The sequence below is a fragment of the Palaemon carinicauda genome, chromosome 4, assembly GCF_036898095.1.
Source record: "Palaemon carinicauda isolate YSFRI2023 chromosome 4, ASM3689809v2, whole genome shotgun sequence".
NCBI classification, from domain to species: Eukaryota; Metazoa; Arthropoda; class Malacostraca; order Decapoda; family Palaemonidae; genus Palaemon; species Palaemon carinicauda.
In genome coordinates this window covers 64,985,929-65,002,131 of record NC_090728.1, presented here as the reverse complement: position 1 = coordinate 65,002,131, position 16,203 = coordinate 64,985,929, and the positions used below count along the sequence as shown (strand labels likewise).

At 35.8% G+C, this 16,203-nt stretch overlaps 1 protein-coding gene across 1 annotated transcript in view; it reads left to right on the top strand.

The window, feature by feature from the left end:
- The window catches only part of LOC137639107 (uncharacterized), a 101,897-nt gene extending 85,953 nt beyond the window's left edge, over window positions 1-15,944 (top strand). Inside the window, exons 5-6 of the mRNA XM_068371424.1 lie at window positions 12,013-12,165; window positions 14,186-15,944. Coding sequence (XP_068227525.1) covers window positions 12,013-12,165; window positions 14,186-14,340 — 308 coding nt within the window. The 3' untranslated portion in view covers window positions 14,341-15,944. The remainder of the gene's footprint in view (window positions 1-12,012; window positions 12,166-14,185) is intronic.
- The last annotated feature ends 259 nt before the right edge of the window (window positions 15,945-16,203 follow it).

Sequence of the window (16,203 nt, the reverse complement as noted above, 5' to 3'; positions counted from 1 at the left end):
ATATAAACAGAGGAAGAGGAACAAGATAGAATAATGTGCTCTAGTGTACCCTCAAGCAAGAGAACTCTACCCCAAGCTAGTGGAAGACCATGATACAGAGGCTCTGGCACTACAAAGAATATTGACGAATTAATATCTAAGTGTTCCCCTTTACTTGATCCGTTCCCACGATATTTCATATGTAAACTATAAAAACAGAGGAAGAGGAAGAAGATAGAATAGTGAGCCCAAGTGTACCCTCAAACAAGAGAACTCTACCCCAAGCCAGTGGAAGACCATGATACAGAGGCTATGGCATTACACAAGAATATTGACGTATTATTAGATCTATGTGTTCCCCTTTACTTGATCCCTCCCTAGTTCTCGACTTTCCCGTTCTCTTAATATCAAACCCATCGTCACTGTCCTCCCACCAGTTGATTGGGTAATCCTCGAGGGATTTGAAATGCCTAGTATGACATATGGGTCTTCCCGCACCCGTCGATTTCTGTAGCCTACATCAGGATTTCCAGTTTTTAAACCCTTGGGTTTATAGCGTATTGCTTTTCCAATAGGGGTTGTAGCATAATAATAATAATAATAATGATAATAATAATAATAATAATAATAATAATGATAATAATAATAATAATAATAATAGAGCCCTTGTGCTTCTAGCATTCTACTTTTCCAACTGGGGATTTAGCTTAGTTTATTATAATAATAATAATAATAATAATAATAATAATAATAATAATAATAATAATAATAATAGAGGCCTTGGGCTTCTAGCATTCTGCTTTTCAAACTGGGATGTAGCTTCGATTATAATAATAATAATAATAATAATAATAATAATAATAATAATAATAATAATAATAATAATAGTGGATTCCTTGGACGTCTAGCATTCTGCTTTTCCAACTGGGGTTGTAGCTTAGTTTATAATAATAATAATAATAATAATAATAATAATAATAATAATAATAATAATAATAATAATAGAGCCCTTGTGCTTCTAGCATTCTGCTTTTCTAACTGGGGTTTTAGCTTAGATTATTATTATGATGATAATAATAATGATAATAGTTATAATAATAATAATAATAATGATAATAATAATAATAGCATATATATATCCAGTATATATATATATATATATATATATATATATATATATATATATATATATATAGTATATATATAGTATATATATACAGTATCAATATATATATATTTATATATATATATATATGTGTGTGTGTGTGTGTATATTTCTTGCCTGTTACGTTGCGCAGCAACTCGGAAACGAAAACCTCCCATAAATTGCCAAAACTACCTTGGGGTACTTAGGAAGGAAAGAAGGGGTGGGAGGGGTTGAATCTGTATGTGTTATACATGTGTGTGCATATCTATCTAAATATTTAACTACCATTTTGACGGGCCTCGTACACTACTTCCGTTATAAATGCCTAAATTAGATATAAAGATAAAATATGGAAACTTAGTAACTCCACGTAAAAAAAAAAAAAAAAAAATCTTCAGAAGAAATGTATAACCACAACAATATCAAAAGGGCCTATAAAAACACGATTATATTTCCCGCTTCTTTGTGTCAACTTTCCTCGCCACGGGCCATTCTGTGGAACAATGTGGCCTTTGAACCGTTTAAAACAAAAGGCGAAGACCCTCCACAAAATAGGCTGGTTAGTTATTTCAAATTAGGCCAGGAGCTAGCTTTGATTGTAGAGGTGTAAAGGTTTACAGTACCTCTGTTGTTTTGGATTAATCCAGGGGCTAACTTTGATTGTAGAGGTGTGAAGGTACATAGTACCTCTGTTTTTATTTTAATTGACCCAGAGGCTAACTGATTATACAGGTGTGAGAGTACAAAGTACCCCTGTTGTTTTGAATTAACCCAGGGGCTAACTTTGATTGTACAGGTGTTTTAAATTAGGCCAAGAGCTAACTTTGATTGTGCAGGTGTAAAGGTACACAGTACCTCTGTTGTTTTAAATTAACCCAGGGGCTAACTTTGATTGTACAGGTGTGAAGGTACACAGTACCTCTGTTGTTTTGAATTAATCCAGGGGCTAACTTTGATTATGCAGGTGTGGAGGTACACAGTACCTCTGTAGTTTTAAATTAACCCAGGGGCTAACTTTGATTGTGCAGGTGTAAAGGTACACAGTACCTCTGTTTTTTTTTTTAATTGATCCAGGGGCTAACTTTGATTATACAGGTGTGAAAGTACAAAGTACCCCTGTTGTTTTAGATTAACCCAGGGGCTAACTTTGATTGTACATGTGTTTTAAATTAGGCCAAGAGCTAGCTTTCATTGTTCATGTGTAAAGGTACACAGTAACTCTGTTGTTTTAAATTAATTCAGGAGCTAACTTTGATTGTAGAGGTGTGAAGGTACACAGTACCTTTGTTGTTTTGAATTAATCCAGGGGCTACCTTTGATTATACAGGTGTGAAAGTACACAGTACCCCTGTTGTTTTGAATTAACCCATGAGATAACTTTGATTGTAAAGGTGTGAAAGTACACAGTACCCCTGTTGTTTTAGATTAACCCAGGGGCTAGCTTTGATTGTGCAGGTGTAAAGGTACACAGTACCTCTGTTGTTTTAAATTAATACAGGGGCTAGCTTTGATTATGCAGGTGTGGAGGTACACAGTACCTCTGTTCTTTTTTTAATTGATTCAGAGGCTAACTTTGATTATACAGGTGTGAAAGTACAAAGTACCCCTGTTGTTTTGAATTAACCCAGGGGCTAACTTTGATTGTACATGTGTGAAGGTACACAGTACCTTTGTTGTTTTGAATTAATCCAGGGGCTAACTTTGATTGTGCAGGTGTGAAGGTACACAGTACCTCTGTTGTTTTAAATTAATCCAGGGGCTAACTTTGATTGTGCAGGTGTGAAGGTACACAGTACCTTTGTTGTTTTGAATTAATCCAGGGGCTAACTTTGATGATGCAGGTGTAAAGGTACACAGTACCTCTGTTGTTTTAAATTAATCCAGGGGCTAACTTTGATGATGCAGGTGTAAAGGTACACAGTACCTCCGTTCTTTTTTTAATTGATCCAGATGCTAACTTTCATTATACAGGTGTGTAAGTACAAAGTATCCTTGTTGTTTTGAATTAACCCAGGGGCTAACTTTGATTGTACAGGTGTTTTAAATTAGGCCAGGAGCTAGCTTTGATTGTGCAGGTGTAAAGGTACACAGTACCTCTGTTGTTTTGAATTAACTCAAGGGCTAACTTTGATCGTACAGGTGTGAAAGAACACAGTACCTCTGTTGTTTTGAATTAACCCATGAGATAACTTTGATTGTACAGGTGTGAAAGTATACAGTACCTCTGTTGTTTTTAATTAATCCAGGGGCTAACTTTGATTATGCAGGTGTGAAGGTACACAGTACCTCTGTTGTTTTGAATTAATCCAGGGGCTAAGTTTGATTGTACGGGTGTGAAGGTACACAGTACCTCTGTTTTTTTTTTTAATTGATCCAGAGGCTAAGTTTGATTATACAGGCGTGAAGGTACACAGTACCTCTGTTGTTTTAAATTAAGCCAGGGGCTAACTTTGATTATACAGGTGTGAAGCTACACAGTACCTTTGTTATTTTGAATTAACCTAGGGGCTAACTTTGAATGTACAGATGTGGAAGTAAACAATATCCCGGTTGTTTTAAATTAACCCAGGAGCTAACTTTGGTTGTACAGGTGTGAAGGTACACAGTGCCTCTGTTGTTTTGAATTAACCCATGAGATAACTTTGATTGTAGAGTTGTGAAAGTACAAAGTACCCCTGTTGTTTTGAATTAATCCAGGGGCTAACTTTGATTATGCAGGTGTGAAGGTACACAGTACCCCTGTTGTTTTGAATTAACCAAGGAGGTAACTTTTATTGTAAAGGTGTGAAAGTATACAGTACCTCTGTTGTTTTAAATTAACCCAGGGGCTAACTTTGATTGTGCAGGTGTAAAGGTACACAGTACCTCTGTTGTTTTAAATTAATCCAGGGGCTAACTTTGATTATGCAGGTGTGAAGGTACACAGTACCTCTGTTGTTTTGAATTAACTCATGGGATAACTTTGATTGTAGAGGTGTGAAAGTACACAGTACCTCTGTTGTTTTAAATTGATCCAGGGGCTAACTTTGATTATGCAGGTGTGAAGGTACACAGTACCTCTGTTGTTTTGAATTAACCCATGCGATAACTTTGATTGTACAGATGTGAAAGTACACAGTACCTCTGTTGTTTTGAATTAATCTAGTGGCCAACTTTGATTTTACAGGTGTGAAGGTACATGGTACCCCAGTTGTTTTTAATTAATCCAGGGGCTAACTTTGATTGTAGAAGCGTGAAGGTACACAGTACTTTTGTTGTTTTGAATTAACTCAAGGGCTAACTTTGATCGTACAGGTGTGAAAGAACACAGTACCTCTGTTGTTTTGAATTAACCCATGAGATAACTTTGATTGTAGGGGTGTGAAAGTACACAGTACCTCTGTTGTTTTGGATTAATCCAGGGGCTAATTTTTATTGTACATGTTTGAAGGTACACAGTATCCCTGTTGTTTTGAATTAACCCAGTGGCTAACTTTGATTGTACAGGTTTGAAAGTACACAGTACCCCTGTTGTTTTTAATTAACCCAGGGGCTAACTTTAATTGTACAGGTGTGAAAGTACACAATATTTCTTTTGTTTTAGATTAACCCAGGGGCGAACTCAGATTATGCAGGTGTGAAAGTACACAATACCCCTGTTGTTTTAAATTAACCCAGGGGCTAACTTTAATTGTACAGGTGTGAAAGTACACAATATTTCTTTTGTTTCAAATTAACCCAGGGGCTACATTTGATTATACAATTGTGAAAGTACACAATATCCCTGTTGTTTTAGATTAACCCAGGGGCTAACTTTGATTATATAGGTGTGAAAGTACACAATACCCCTGTTGCTTTAAATTAATCTATTATGTTCGTATAATTCAACAACACAGTAGAGAACAAACGAGAAAAAAAGCCCCCTTCCTACTCTTTGTAATGTTTGAGGGACCGCTTCTGAGCCTACGAGAGTAAGTAGGGCGTTCCTATGGCAACCAAGTCAGAACGGTAATGGAAACCAGGAAATTAGATATCGCTCAGTATAAAGGCTCGATCACTTTCTCCGTCTTTGACTTCCGTTCTTTCCTTGGCATAATTTCTCTTTTTTTTTTCTTTTGCGTCTTCTTATTATATTATATCGATGCGCCCTAAAAGTGATTGATATTACATAATTATTTGTTTGATATTGGTTGAAATTAGTATGTGTCAAAAACTGGTGGAAAAAAATAGTGGGTAAATAAACCTAATTTTACGTCTATCTCCCCTATAAATTAAACGTGTCTGACTCTCTCTCTTTCTCTCTCTCTCTCTCTCTCTCTCTCTCTCTCTCTCTCTCTCTCTCTCTCTCTCTCTCTCTCTCTCTCTATATATATATATATATATATATATATGTACATATATATATATATATATATATATATATATGTATATATACATATATATGTATATATATGTATATATATATATATATATATATATATATATATACATATTATATAAATATACTGTATATACATATATATATATAATTATATATATATATATCTATAACTACATATATATATATATATATATATATATATATATATATATATATCTATATATATATATATCCTAACACAGAGGTAAAAGGAGTAGTCAGACCCTGGTGAGAGGGGCTACCCCTGACAGATACATTCGGAAACCAAACTTTCCCACAAATTGCCATCCTCATGTTAGGTAGAAATTTAATAGTAATGATTATATAAGAACTGCTGCAAAGGCTTTTAGTAACATGAGATCAGCTTCTTGAAGCTTCCTGACTAGTACAGTGGTAAAGTGTTCGCCTAGCATTCGCATTACAGCAGATCGATCCCCCGGGACCGTGCGTTTAAGCTGTTTACTGGGGAGGCCACTGCTGTGAGGCTTATAGTAACATGAGATCAGCTTCTTGAAGCCTCCTGGCTGGTACAGTGGTAAAGTGTTCGCCTAGCATTCGCATAACAGCAGATCGATCCCCCCGGGACCGTGCGTTTAAGCTGTTTACTGGGAAGTCCATTGCTGTGAGGCTTATATTAACATGAGATCATAGCTTCTTGAAGCCTCCTGGCTGGTACAGTGCTAACGCATTCGCCTAGCATTCGCATCGCAGCAGATCGATCCCCCGGGACCGTGTGTTTAAGCTGTTTACTGGGGAGGCCACTGCTGTGAGGACTATAGTAACATGAGATCAGCTTCTTGACGCCTCCTGGCTAGTACAGTGGCAACGAGTTCGCCTAGCATTTGCATGACAGCAGATCGATCCCTGCCAGACAGTAGAACGATCCCGCGGGACCGTGCGTTTAAACGGTTTACTGGGGAGGCCACTGCTGTGAGGCTTATAGTAACATGAGATCAGCTTCTTGAAGCCTCCTGCCTAGTACAGTGGTAAACGCGTTCGCCTAGCATTTGCAAGGCAGCCGATCGATCCCCCCGGGACCGTGTGTTTAAGCTATTTACTTGGGAGGCCACTGCTGTGGTTGTGCAATACAGGGGGCCGGGTGTCTTGCCAGGCTGACGTTCTATTATCTATTCTGATGAAACTAGAACTGAAATCAGTCATCTTTAACCTTTAAGAGCAATTAGAAAGTTAACAATACAATCTGGAACTACGTTACTCTCATTGAGCCAGACAAAATTCTCAGAATTAGAAAACGGAAGAGAAAGCCTCGTTGAGAGAAAGTCCTTGAAGAGAATATTATATTATACACCAAAGAGAATTGCAGACTAAATTCCATTTTCATTGAAATTACCCCAACCCGCCTTTCACTAAACAATCTAGAGCTACTCATATTTCAAGTGTTTTTTTTAGGAGAATATTTGTTTAATGTTGTTATTGTTCTTGAAGTATTTTATTTTGACTGGTCATTCTTCTCTTGTAGTTTATTTATTTCCTTGTTTTCTTTCCTTTCTGGCTTATTTTTCCCTGTTGGAGCCCTTGGGCTAATAGCATCTTGCTTTTCTAAGTAGGGTTATAACCTAGCTTGTAATAATAATAATAATAATAATAATAATAATAATAATAATAATGGGGTTATAGCCTAACCAATAATAATAATAATAATAATAATAATAACAATAAGAGACACTTTTTAGTAATTCGAGTGACCTTTAGCTACTTTTAACTTATCCTTTTTTTTATGCACAATGGCTCCTCATCATCCTACTGAAATTTCAATTGAATACTTGAGAGTCCATTGCATCAATTCATAGATATAATATCTGTTCGATCTCTGGCCTTCAGTCGACGAGTAAGTTTCTCCGAACGCGGCGACGAGTCTTCATTCTGGGAATTTCTTTCATAACATCCTGGTGATATCCACTATCTCTCTTCCTCTGTGAATGAGCAATTGTGGACTTTGATATTCAACATAAAGAGAAACATCTGATAGGTATAAACTCATATATATATATATATATATATATATATATATATATATATATATATATATATATATATATATATATATATATATGGCTAAATATCAACACAACATCGTGTTCAAATAGAAATAAATTTCAACCTGGCCTTTCATTAGAAGGGGCCAGCGTTCGATCCCATGTATGAGGTAGAAATTGTTGTGTTGATATTTAGCCATATTGACACATTAGGGTAATTTGACTGAATTACTACCAATTGTGTCACGTGGTGGGCCGGGAAGTCGGGTAAAACTCGCTGGTAAGAGACTGATGTCTCGCCAGGTAAATCCTTAACAGCTGGGTGGCGTTAGGTTCCGATTTCTTTTAATGGCCTCTCGTGGCATGGTTGGTTTCGACCTGGCCTTTCATTAGAAGGGGCCATCGTTCGATCCCAGGTATGAGGTAGAAATTTATATATATATATATATATATATACTTGCGTTATATGCTTATGGATTGTGGTGCCCGATGTGGTAACGTCCCTGACTGGTGAACGCGAGTCTGGGATTCGAGTCCCGCTCAAACTTATTAGTTTCTTTCGTTGCTGTAACCTTGCCATTCTTGGGAGCTAAGGATGGGGGATTTGAGGGAGCTTATAGGTCTATCAGCTGAGTCATCAGCAGGCATTGCTTGGCCCTTCTTATTCCTAGCTTGGGTGGAGTGGGGGCTTAGGCGCTGATCATTCATATATATATATATATATATATACATATATATATATATATATATATATATATACTGTATATATATATATATATATATATATATATATATATATATATATATATATATATATAGTCAGTCTTTAGGGCCTTGTCCTGTTTGATAGGGCAATGTCACTGTCCCTTGCTTCTGCCATTCATGAGCGGCCTTTAAACCTTAAACCTTATGTTTGGTGAGAAATGTAGAGAAAAAACATAGTTAAATTTTCCCTTCTGAACATACATCGACGCACGAATAGAATAATGGTTTTTATATCAGGGGATTCAGCGTTATGAAGCTTCATCTGTGGTGGATAACGGGGGAGGGTGGGCTGTGGCACCCTAGCAGTACCAGCTGAACTCGGTTGAGTCCCTTGTCAGGCTGGGAAGAACGTAGAGAGGAGAGGTCCCCTTTTTTGTTTAATTTGTTTGATGTCGGCTACCCCCCAAAATTGGGGGAAGTGCCTTGGTGTATGTATATATGTATGTATATCCATCATTTTTACGGATAAACAAAACGGCGAATGAGTGGGTTTCGTCAATTTGAGATCTTTTTATATGCATGGGGGCTTATGCATAATTTTTACGGAGAAACAAAACCAGGTTAGAGTTGGGACGAAAGTCTTATTATTATTATTATTATTATTATTATTATTATTATTATTATTATTATTAGCTAAGCTACAACCCTTGTTGGAAAAGCAGGATGCTATAAGCCCAAGGGCTCCAACAGGGAAAATAGCCTAGTGAGGAATGGAAATAAGGAAATAAATAATATGTAAAGAACACTACCAGTAGATGAACGGTAAGAATAAATTCTCCACATTTATCTAAATAGAAAAACTAACAAACAATGTACCACATTCACCCAGAATCAAGAATAAATTCTCCACATCTAAATAGGAAACTAGCAAACAATGTACCACATTCACCCAGAATCAAGAATAAATTCTCCACATCTAAATAGGAAACTAGCAAACAATGTACCACATTCACCCAGATCCAAGAATAAATTCTCCACATCAATCTAGATAGGAAACTAGCAAACAGAATACCACATTCACCCAGAGTCTTGAATAAATTTTCCACATCTATCTAAATAGGAAACTAGCAAACAGAATACCACATTCACCCAGAGTCTTGAATAAATTTTCCACATCTATCTAAATAGGAAACTAGCAAACAGAATACCACATTCACCCAGAGTCTTGATTAAATTTTCCACATCTATCTAAATAGGAAACTAGCAAACAGAATACCACATTCACCCAGAGTCTTGAATAAATTTTCCACATCTATCTAAATAGGAAACTAGCAAACAGAATACCACATTCACCCAGAGTCTTGAATAAATTTTCCACATCTATCTAAATAGGAAACTAGTAAACAGAAGACCACATTCACACAGAGTCATGAATCAAGAATAAATTCTCCACATTTATCTAAATAGGAAACTAGCAAACAGAATACCACATTCACCCAGAGTCTTGAATAAATTTTCCACATCTATCTAAATAGGAAACTAGTAAACAGAAGACCACATTCACACAGAGTCATGAATCAAGAATAAATTCTCCACATTTATCTAAATAGGAAACTAGCAAGCAGAATACCACATTCACCCAGAGTCATGAATCAAGAATAAATTTTCCACATCAATCTAGATAGGAAACTAGCAAACAGAATACCACATTCACCCAGAGCTAAGAATAAATTCTCCACATCTATCTAAATAGGAAACTAGCAAGCAGAATACCACATTCACCCAGAGCTAAGAATAAATTCTCCACCTCTATCTAAGTAGGAAACTAGCAAACAGAATACCACATTCACCCAGAATCAAGAATAAATTCTCCACATTTATCTAAATAGGAAACTAGCAAACAGAATACCACATTCACCCAGAATCAAGAATAAATTCTCCACATTTATCTAAATAGGAAACTAGCAAACAGAATACCACATTCACCCAGAATCAAGAATAAATTCTCTACATCTATCTAAATAGGAAACTAGCAAGCAATGTACCACATTCACCCAGAATCATGAATAAAGAATAAATTCTCCACATCTATCTAAATAGGAAACTAGCAAACAGAATACCACTTTCACCCAGATCCAAGAATAAATTCTCCACATTTATCTAAATAGGAAACTAGCAAGCAGAATACCACATTCACTTCTATCTAAATAGGAAACTAGCAAGCAATGTACCACATTCACCCAGAATCAAGAATAAATTCTCCACATTTATCTAAATAGGAAACTAGCAAACAGAATACCACATTCACCCAGAATCAAGAATAAATTCTCCACATTTATCTAAATAGGAAACTAGCAAACAATATACCACATTCACCCAGAATCAAGAATAAATTCTCCACATATATCTATATAGGAAACTAGCAAACAGAATACCACATTCACCCAGAATCAAGAATAAATTCTCCACATATATCTATATAGGAAACTAGCAAGCAGAATACCACATTTACTCAGAATCATGAATAAAGAATAAATTCTCCACATCTTTCTAAATAGGAAACTAGCAAACAGAATACCACATTCACCCAGAGCTAAGAATAAATTCTCCACATCTATCTAAATAGGAAACTAGCAAACAGAATACCACATTCACCCAGAGCTAAGAATAAATTCTCCACATCTTTCTAAATAGGAAACTAGCAAACAGAATACCACATTCACCCAGAGCTAAGAATAAATTCTCCACCTCTATCTAAATAGGAAACTAGCAAACAGTATACCACATTCACCCAGATCCAAGAATAAATTCTCCACATCTATCTACATAGGAAACTAGCAAACAGAATACCACATTTACCCAGAGCTAAGAATAAATTCTCCACATCTATCTACATAGGAAACTAGCAAACAATGTACCACATTCACCCAGAATCAAGAATAAATTCTCCACCTCTAAATAGAAAACTAACAAATGATGTACCACATTCACCCAGAATCAAGAATAAATTCGCCACATCTAAATAGAAAAACTAAGAAACAATGTACCACATCCACCCAGAATTAAAAATAAATTCTCCACATCTAAATAGAAAAACTAACAAACAATGTACCACATTCACCCAAAATCAAGAATAAATTCTCCACATCTAAATAGAAAAACTAACAAACGATGTACCACATTCACCCAGGATCAAGAATAAATTCTCCACATCTAAATAGAAAAACTAACAAACGATGTACCACATTCACCCAGAATCAAGAATAAATTCTCCACATCTAAATAAAAAACTAACAAACGATGAACCACATTCACCCAGAATCAAGAATAAATTCTCCACATCTAAATAGAAAAACTAACAAACAATGTACCACATTCATTCAGAATCAAGAATAAATTCTCCCCATCTAAATAGAAAAACTAACAAACAATGTACTACATTCACCCAGAATCAAGAATAAATTCTCCACATCTAAATAGAAAAACTAACAAATGATGTACCACATTCACCCAGAATCAAGAATAAATTCCCCACATCTAAATAGAAAAACTAACTAACGATGTACCACATTCCCTCGGATTCACGAGCCTACGTCGCTACTGCATCTCATTTATGCTAACGAACAATCTGCGACAGGCTGCGTTCAACAGGTTAATAAATGCGCAAACGGGTCTGGTCAACAGATGCATTGATAGGGAGAAAGCTCCGTTCAACAGGTTACAAAATGGGGAAGGAATGGTTCAGCTCAACAGGTCACTAATGCATTGGTATTTCTCTTTTCCAGCCGCTGGATTCATAGAGGATGAAGTCCCCCGTGATTTACCAAGTCATCTGCAGCCATTATCCAGGTCATCTAGTTCCGTTGGGTTCCGGTTTCCTTCTGAAGGAGAGGTACTGGTTAATCGAGCCCGGGCTATTGGGAGTGCTGTACCATCAGGTGAGGTTTTTTTTACTCTGTCTTAGTTCATTTAGTAAGGAACTTTCCACTTGATATTATTATTATTATTATTATTATTATTATTATTATTATTATTATTATTATTATTATTATTATTATTATTATTATTATTATTACTTCCTAAGAGGTAGATGGAGAACGCTGGCCAGAAACATCGACCCCACATAAAAGTGGGAAAAGATGCAGACAAAGAAGAAGATTATTATTACTTGCTAAGCTACAACTCTAGTTGGAAAAGCAGGATGCTATAAGCCCAGGGGCTCCAACAGGGAAAATAGCCCAGTGAGGAAATGAAACAAGAGAAAATTAAATATTTCAGGAACAGTAACAACATTAAGATAAATATTTCTTATACAAACTATAAAATCTTTACCAAACAAGAGGAAGAGAAATTAGATAGAATAGTGTGCCCGAGTATACCCTCAAGTAAGAGAACTCTAATCCAAGACAGTGGAAGACCATAGTACAGAGGATATGGCACTACCCAAGATTAGAGAACAATTGTTCAATTTTGGAGTGTCCTTCTCCTAGAAGAGAAACTTTAGCTATTGTAAACAGCTCTTATAGGAGAAGGACACTCCAATCTCAAACCATTGTTTTCTAGTCTTTAGTAGTGCCATAACCTCTGTATCATGGTTTTCCATTGCCTTGAGGAAGAGTTCTCTTGCTTGAGGGTACACTCGGGCACACTATTCTATCTTATTTCTCTTTCTCTGGTTTTTTTTATTAAGTTTTTGTAGTTTATATATGAAAGATCTATTTTAATATGGTTTCTGTTCTTGAAATATTTTATTTTAATTGTTCATTATTTCTCTTGTAGTTTATTCATTTTCTTGTTTCCTTTCCTCACTGAGCTATTTTAACCCGTTGCAGCCCTTATGCTTATAGCATCCTGCTTTTCCAACTAGGGTTGTAGATGGCTAATAATAATAATAAGAATAATAATCAATAATAATAATAATGATAATAATAATAATATATAGAGAGAGGAAGATATAATACAATTAATTATATTCTTGCTTTGAACATAAAAGTGTACATTGATAATTATTTTGTATCATCATCATCTTCTCCTAAGCCCATTGACGCAAAGGGCCTCGGTTAGATTTCACTAGTCGTTTCTATCTTGAGCTTTTATATGAATACTCCATTCATCATACCCTACTTCACATTTCATAGTCCTCATCCATGTAGGCCTGGGTCTCTTCCAACTCTTTCTAGTGCCTCATGGAGCCCAGTTGAAAGCTTGGTGAAGTAATCTCCCTTTTCATAGTCCTCAGTCATATAGACCTTGGTCTTCCAACTCTTTCTAGTGCCTCACGGAGCCCAGTTGAAAGTTTGTTGAAGTAATATCCCTTTTCATAGTCCTCAGCCATGTAGGCCTGGATCTTCCAACTCTTTCTAGTGCCTCGCGGAACCCAGTTGAAAGTTTGTTGAAGTAATCTCTCTTTTCATAGTCCTCAGCTACGTAGGCCTGGGTCTTCCAACTCTTTCTAGTGCCTCACGGAGCCCAATTGAAAGTTTGTTGAAGTAAACTCTTTTTATAGTCCTCAGCCATGTAGGCCTGGGTCTTCAAACTCTTTCTAGTGGATTGTGGCCTGATTGGTAACGTCTCTGCCTGGTGTGTACCAGTCGGGGGTTCGAGTCCCGCTCAGTCTCGCTAATGCCATTAGTGTTTGCAACCTTACCATCCTTGTGAGCTAAGGTTGGGGGGTTTGGGGGAGCCTATAGGTCTATCTGTTGAGTCATCAGCAGCCATTGACTGGCCCTCCCTGATCCTAGCTTGGGTGGAGAGGGCGCTTGGGCGCTGATCATATGATATATAGGCAGTCTCTAGGGCATTGTCCTGCTTGATAGGGCAATGTCACTGTCCCTTGCCTCTGCCATTCATGAGTGGCCTTTAAACCTTTAAACCTTGTGGAGCCCAGTTGAAAGTTTGTTGAAGCAATTTCTCTTTTCATTAGAATGTCTCTGAATGCTTTCTTCTACTAATTTTCAGGTTTCACCATCACGCCAAGGCCGTTCTTGGCTCCGAACCAGTACATTCCTGGGCCAGCCTTCAACGCCGGATTCCGAACAGTGACCCCTTTTCCACGAGTTCTTGACCCTGGCACCCTCTTTGCCTTCAACCACAGATTGGGTGCTCCACTGTAAGAAACTAACTGAAAATTGGGGTTCATGATGATGAGCCTAAAAACAAAGAGATTAATATATTTATGATTTTTTTTTCAAAGAACTTTTTATATTGCATAACTAATTCGATGTGTAAGCAATGTGAAACTTTTTTAAAGAACTTTTTATAATGCATAATTAACTCAATGTGTAAGCAATGTGGAACTTTTTTAAGAACTTTTTATATTGCATAACTAATACAATGTGTAAGCAATGTGAAACTTTTTTTCAAGAACATTTTATAATGCATAACTAATACAATGTGTAAGGAATGTGAAACTTTTTTTCAATAACATTCTATAATGCGTAATTAAATCAATGTGTAAGGAATGTGGATTTTTTTTAAGAACTTTTTATATTGTATAACTAAATGTGAAAGGAATGTGAAACTTTTTTTAAAGAGTTTTGTATATTGAATAACTAAATCAATGTGTAAACTATGTGAAACTTTTTTAAGTACTTTGTATATTGCATAACTCAATGTGTAAGCAATGTGAAACTTTTTTAAAGAATTTTGTATATTGAATAACTAAGTCAAAGAATCTTCAAGTTATGTGTATATTTGCAATGTGCAATAATGAGAATGACAAACTGAAAATTATGTTCCATGAACCTAAAAAGTCAAAGAGATTTTATATATTTTTGAAACTTTCTAAAGAACATTTTGTATTGCATAAATTAAAGAATCTTCAAGTTATGAATATATTGGCAATGTGCAATAATGAGGAAATAGAAAAAATATCAAAATGTGAAAATTGTGAAAATGAATTCTTGGTCATAAACGAGGTTTACATCCAATGAAAAATGAAAAAAAAAATTTAAAAACGAATAAATCCTATCGTGTTTTGAGTCATATTCACTAGAAAATTCTGTGAAAACATTTATATATTGAAATATGTCTGTATTCATCTTCAATATGGCTTGTGCTTCTAATTTTTTTTATGAGCTCGTTCTTTTTGTTAACTAGATTTAGGTAATCATCTTTCATCTGGCTTCCTCTGCTCACATATCACTTTCTTTCCTGACATTATCTGCTTCTTATCATGTAATAAGCTCTATAATCAGTTTTTTCTAGTGAGGCAGATTTGCACCGACTCGCAAGGGTGGCCTTTTAGCTCGGAAAAGTTTCCTAATAGCTGATTGGTCGGAAATAATTTTGTTCGAATACTTCCGACTCGACTCACAGGGGTGCCCTTTTAGCTCGGAAAAGTTTGCTAATAGCTGATTGGTCGGAAATATTTTTGTTCGAATACCTCCGACCAATCAGCTATCAGGAAACTTTTCCAAGTTTCCTTATAGCTGATTGGTCGGAAATAATTTTGTTCGAATACTTCCGACCAATCAGCTATCAGGAAACTTTTCCGAGCTAAAAGGCCAATCAAATCTGCCTCACTAAAAATAAAAATGACTATAGTACATTGGCAAGACGTGTTTCCCCTGTCTCCAAATCGTATGGTATTCTTGCAGCATGTAGTTCATTTTCCTTGTGATTCTGTCCTACTAAAACCTTCGTGGATTCAAAATGATATTTTCAGTGCTTTGATATTGTTAATAAATTGTCCTTGGCTTGATAGCTCAGTAAAGAAGCTGGTTTATTTTAATTTCACCTTTGAAAAAGCAGGTTTTATTTACATATGTGATATTCTTGTTGTTGGTAAGTTTGTCTCTCAACATAAAAACACTGACATTATACTGATTTTTTTTAATGAGGCACATTTGAACTGACTCGCAGGGGTACCCTTTTAGCTCGGAAAAATTTCCTACTAGATGATTGGTTGGAAAAAAATAATTCTAACCAATCAGCTTACAGGAAACGTTTCCAAGCTAAAAGGGCACCTATGCAAG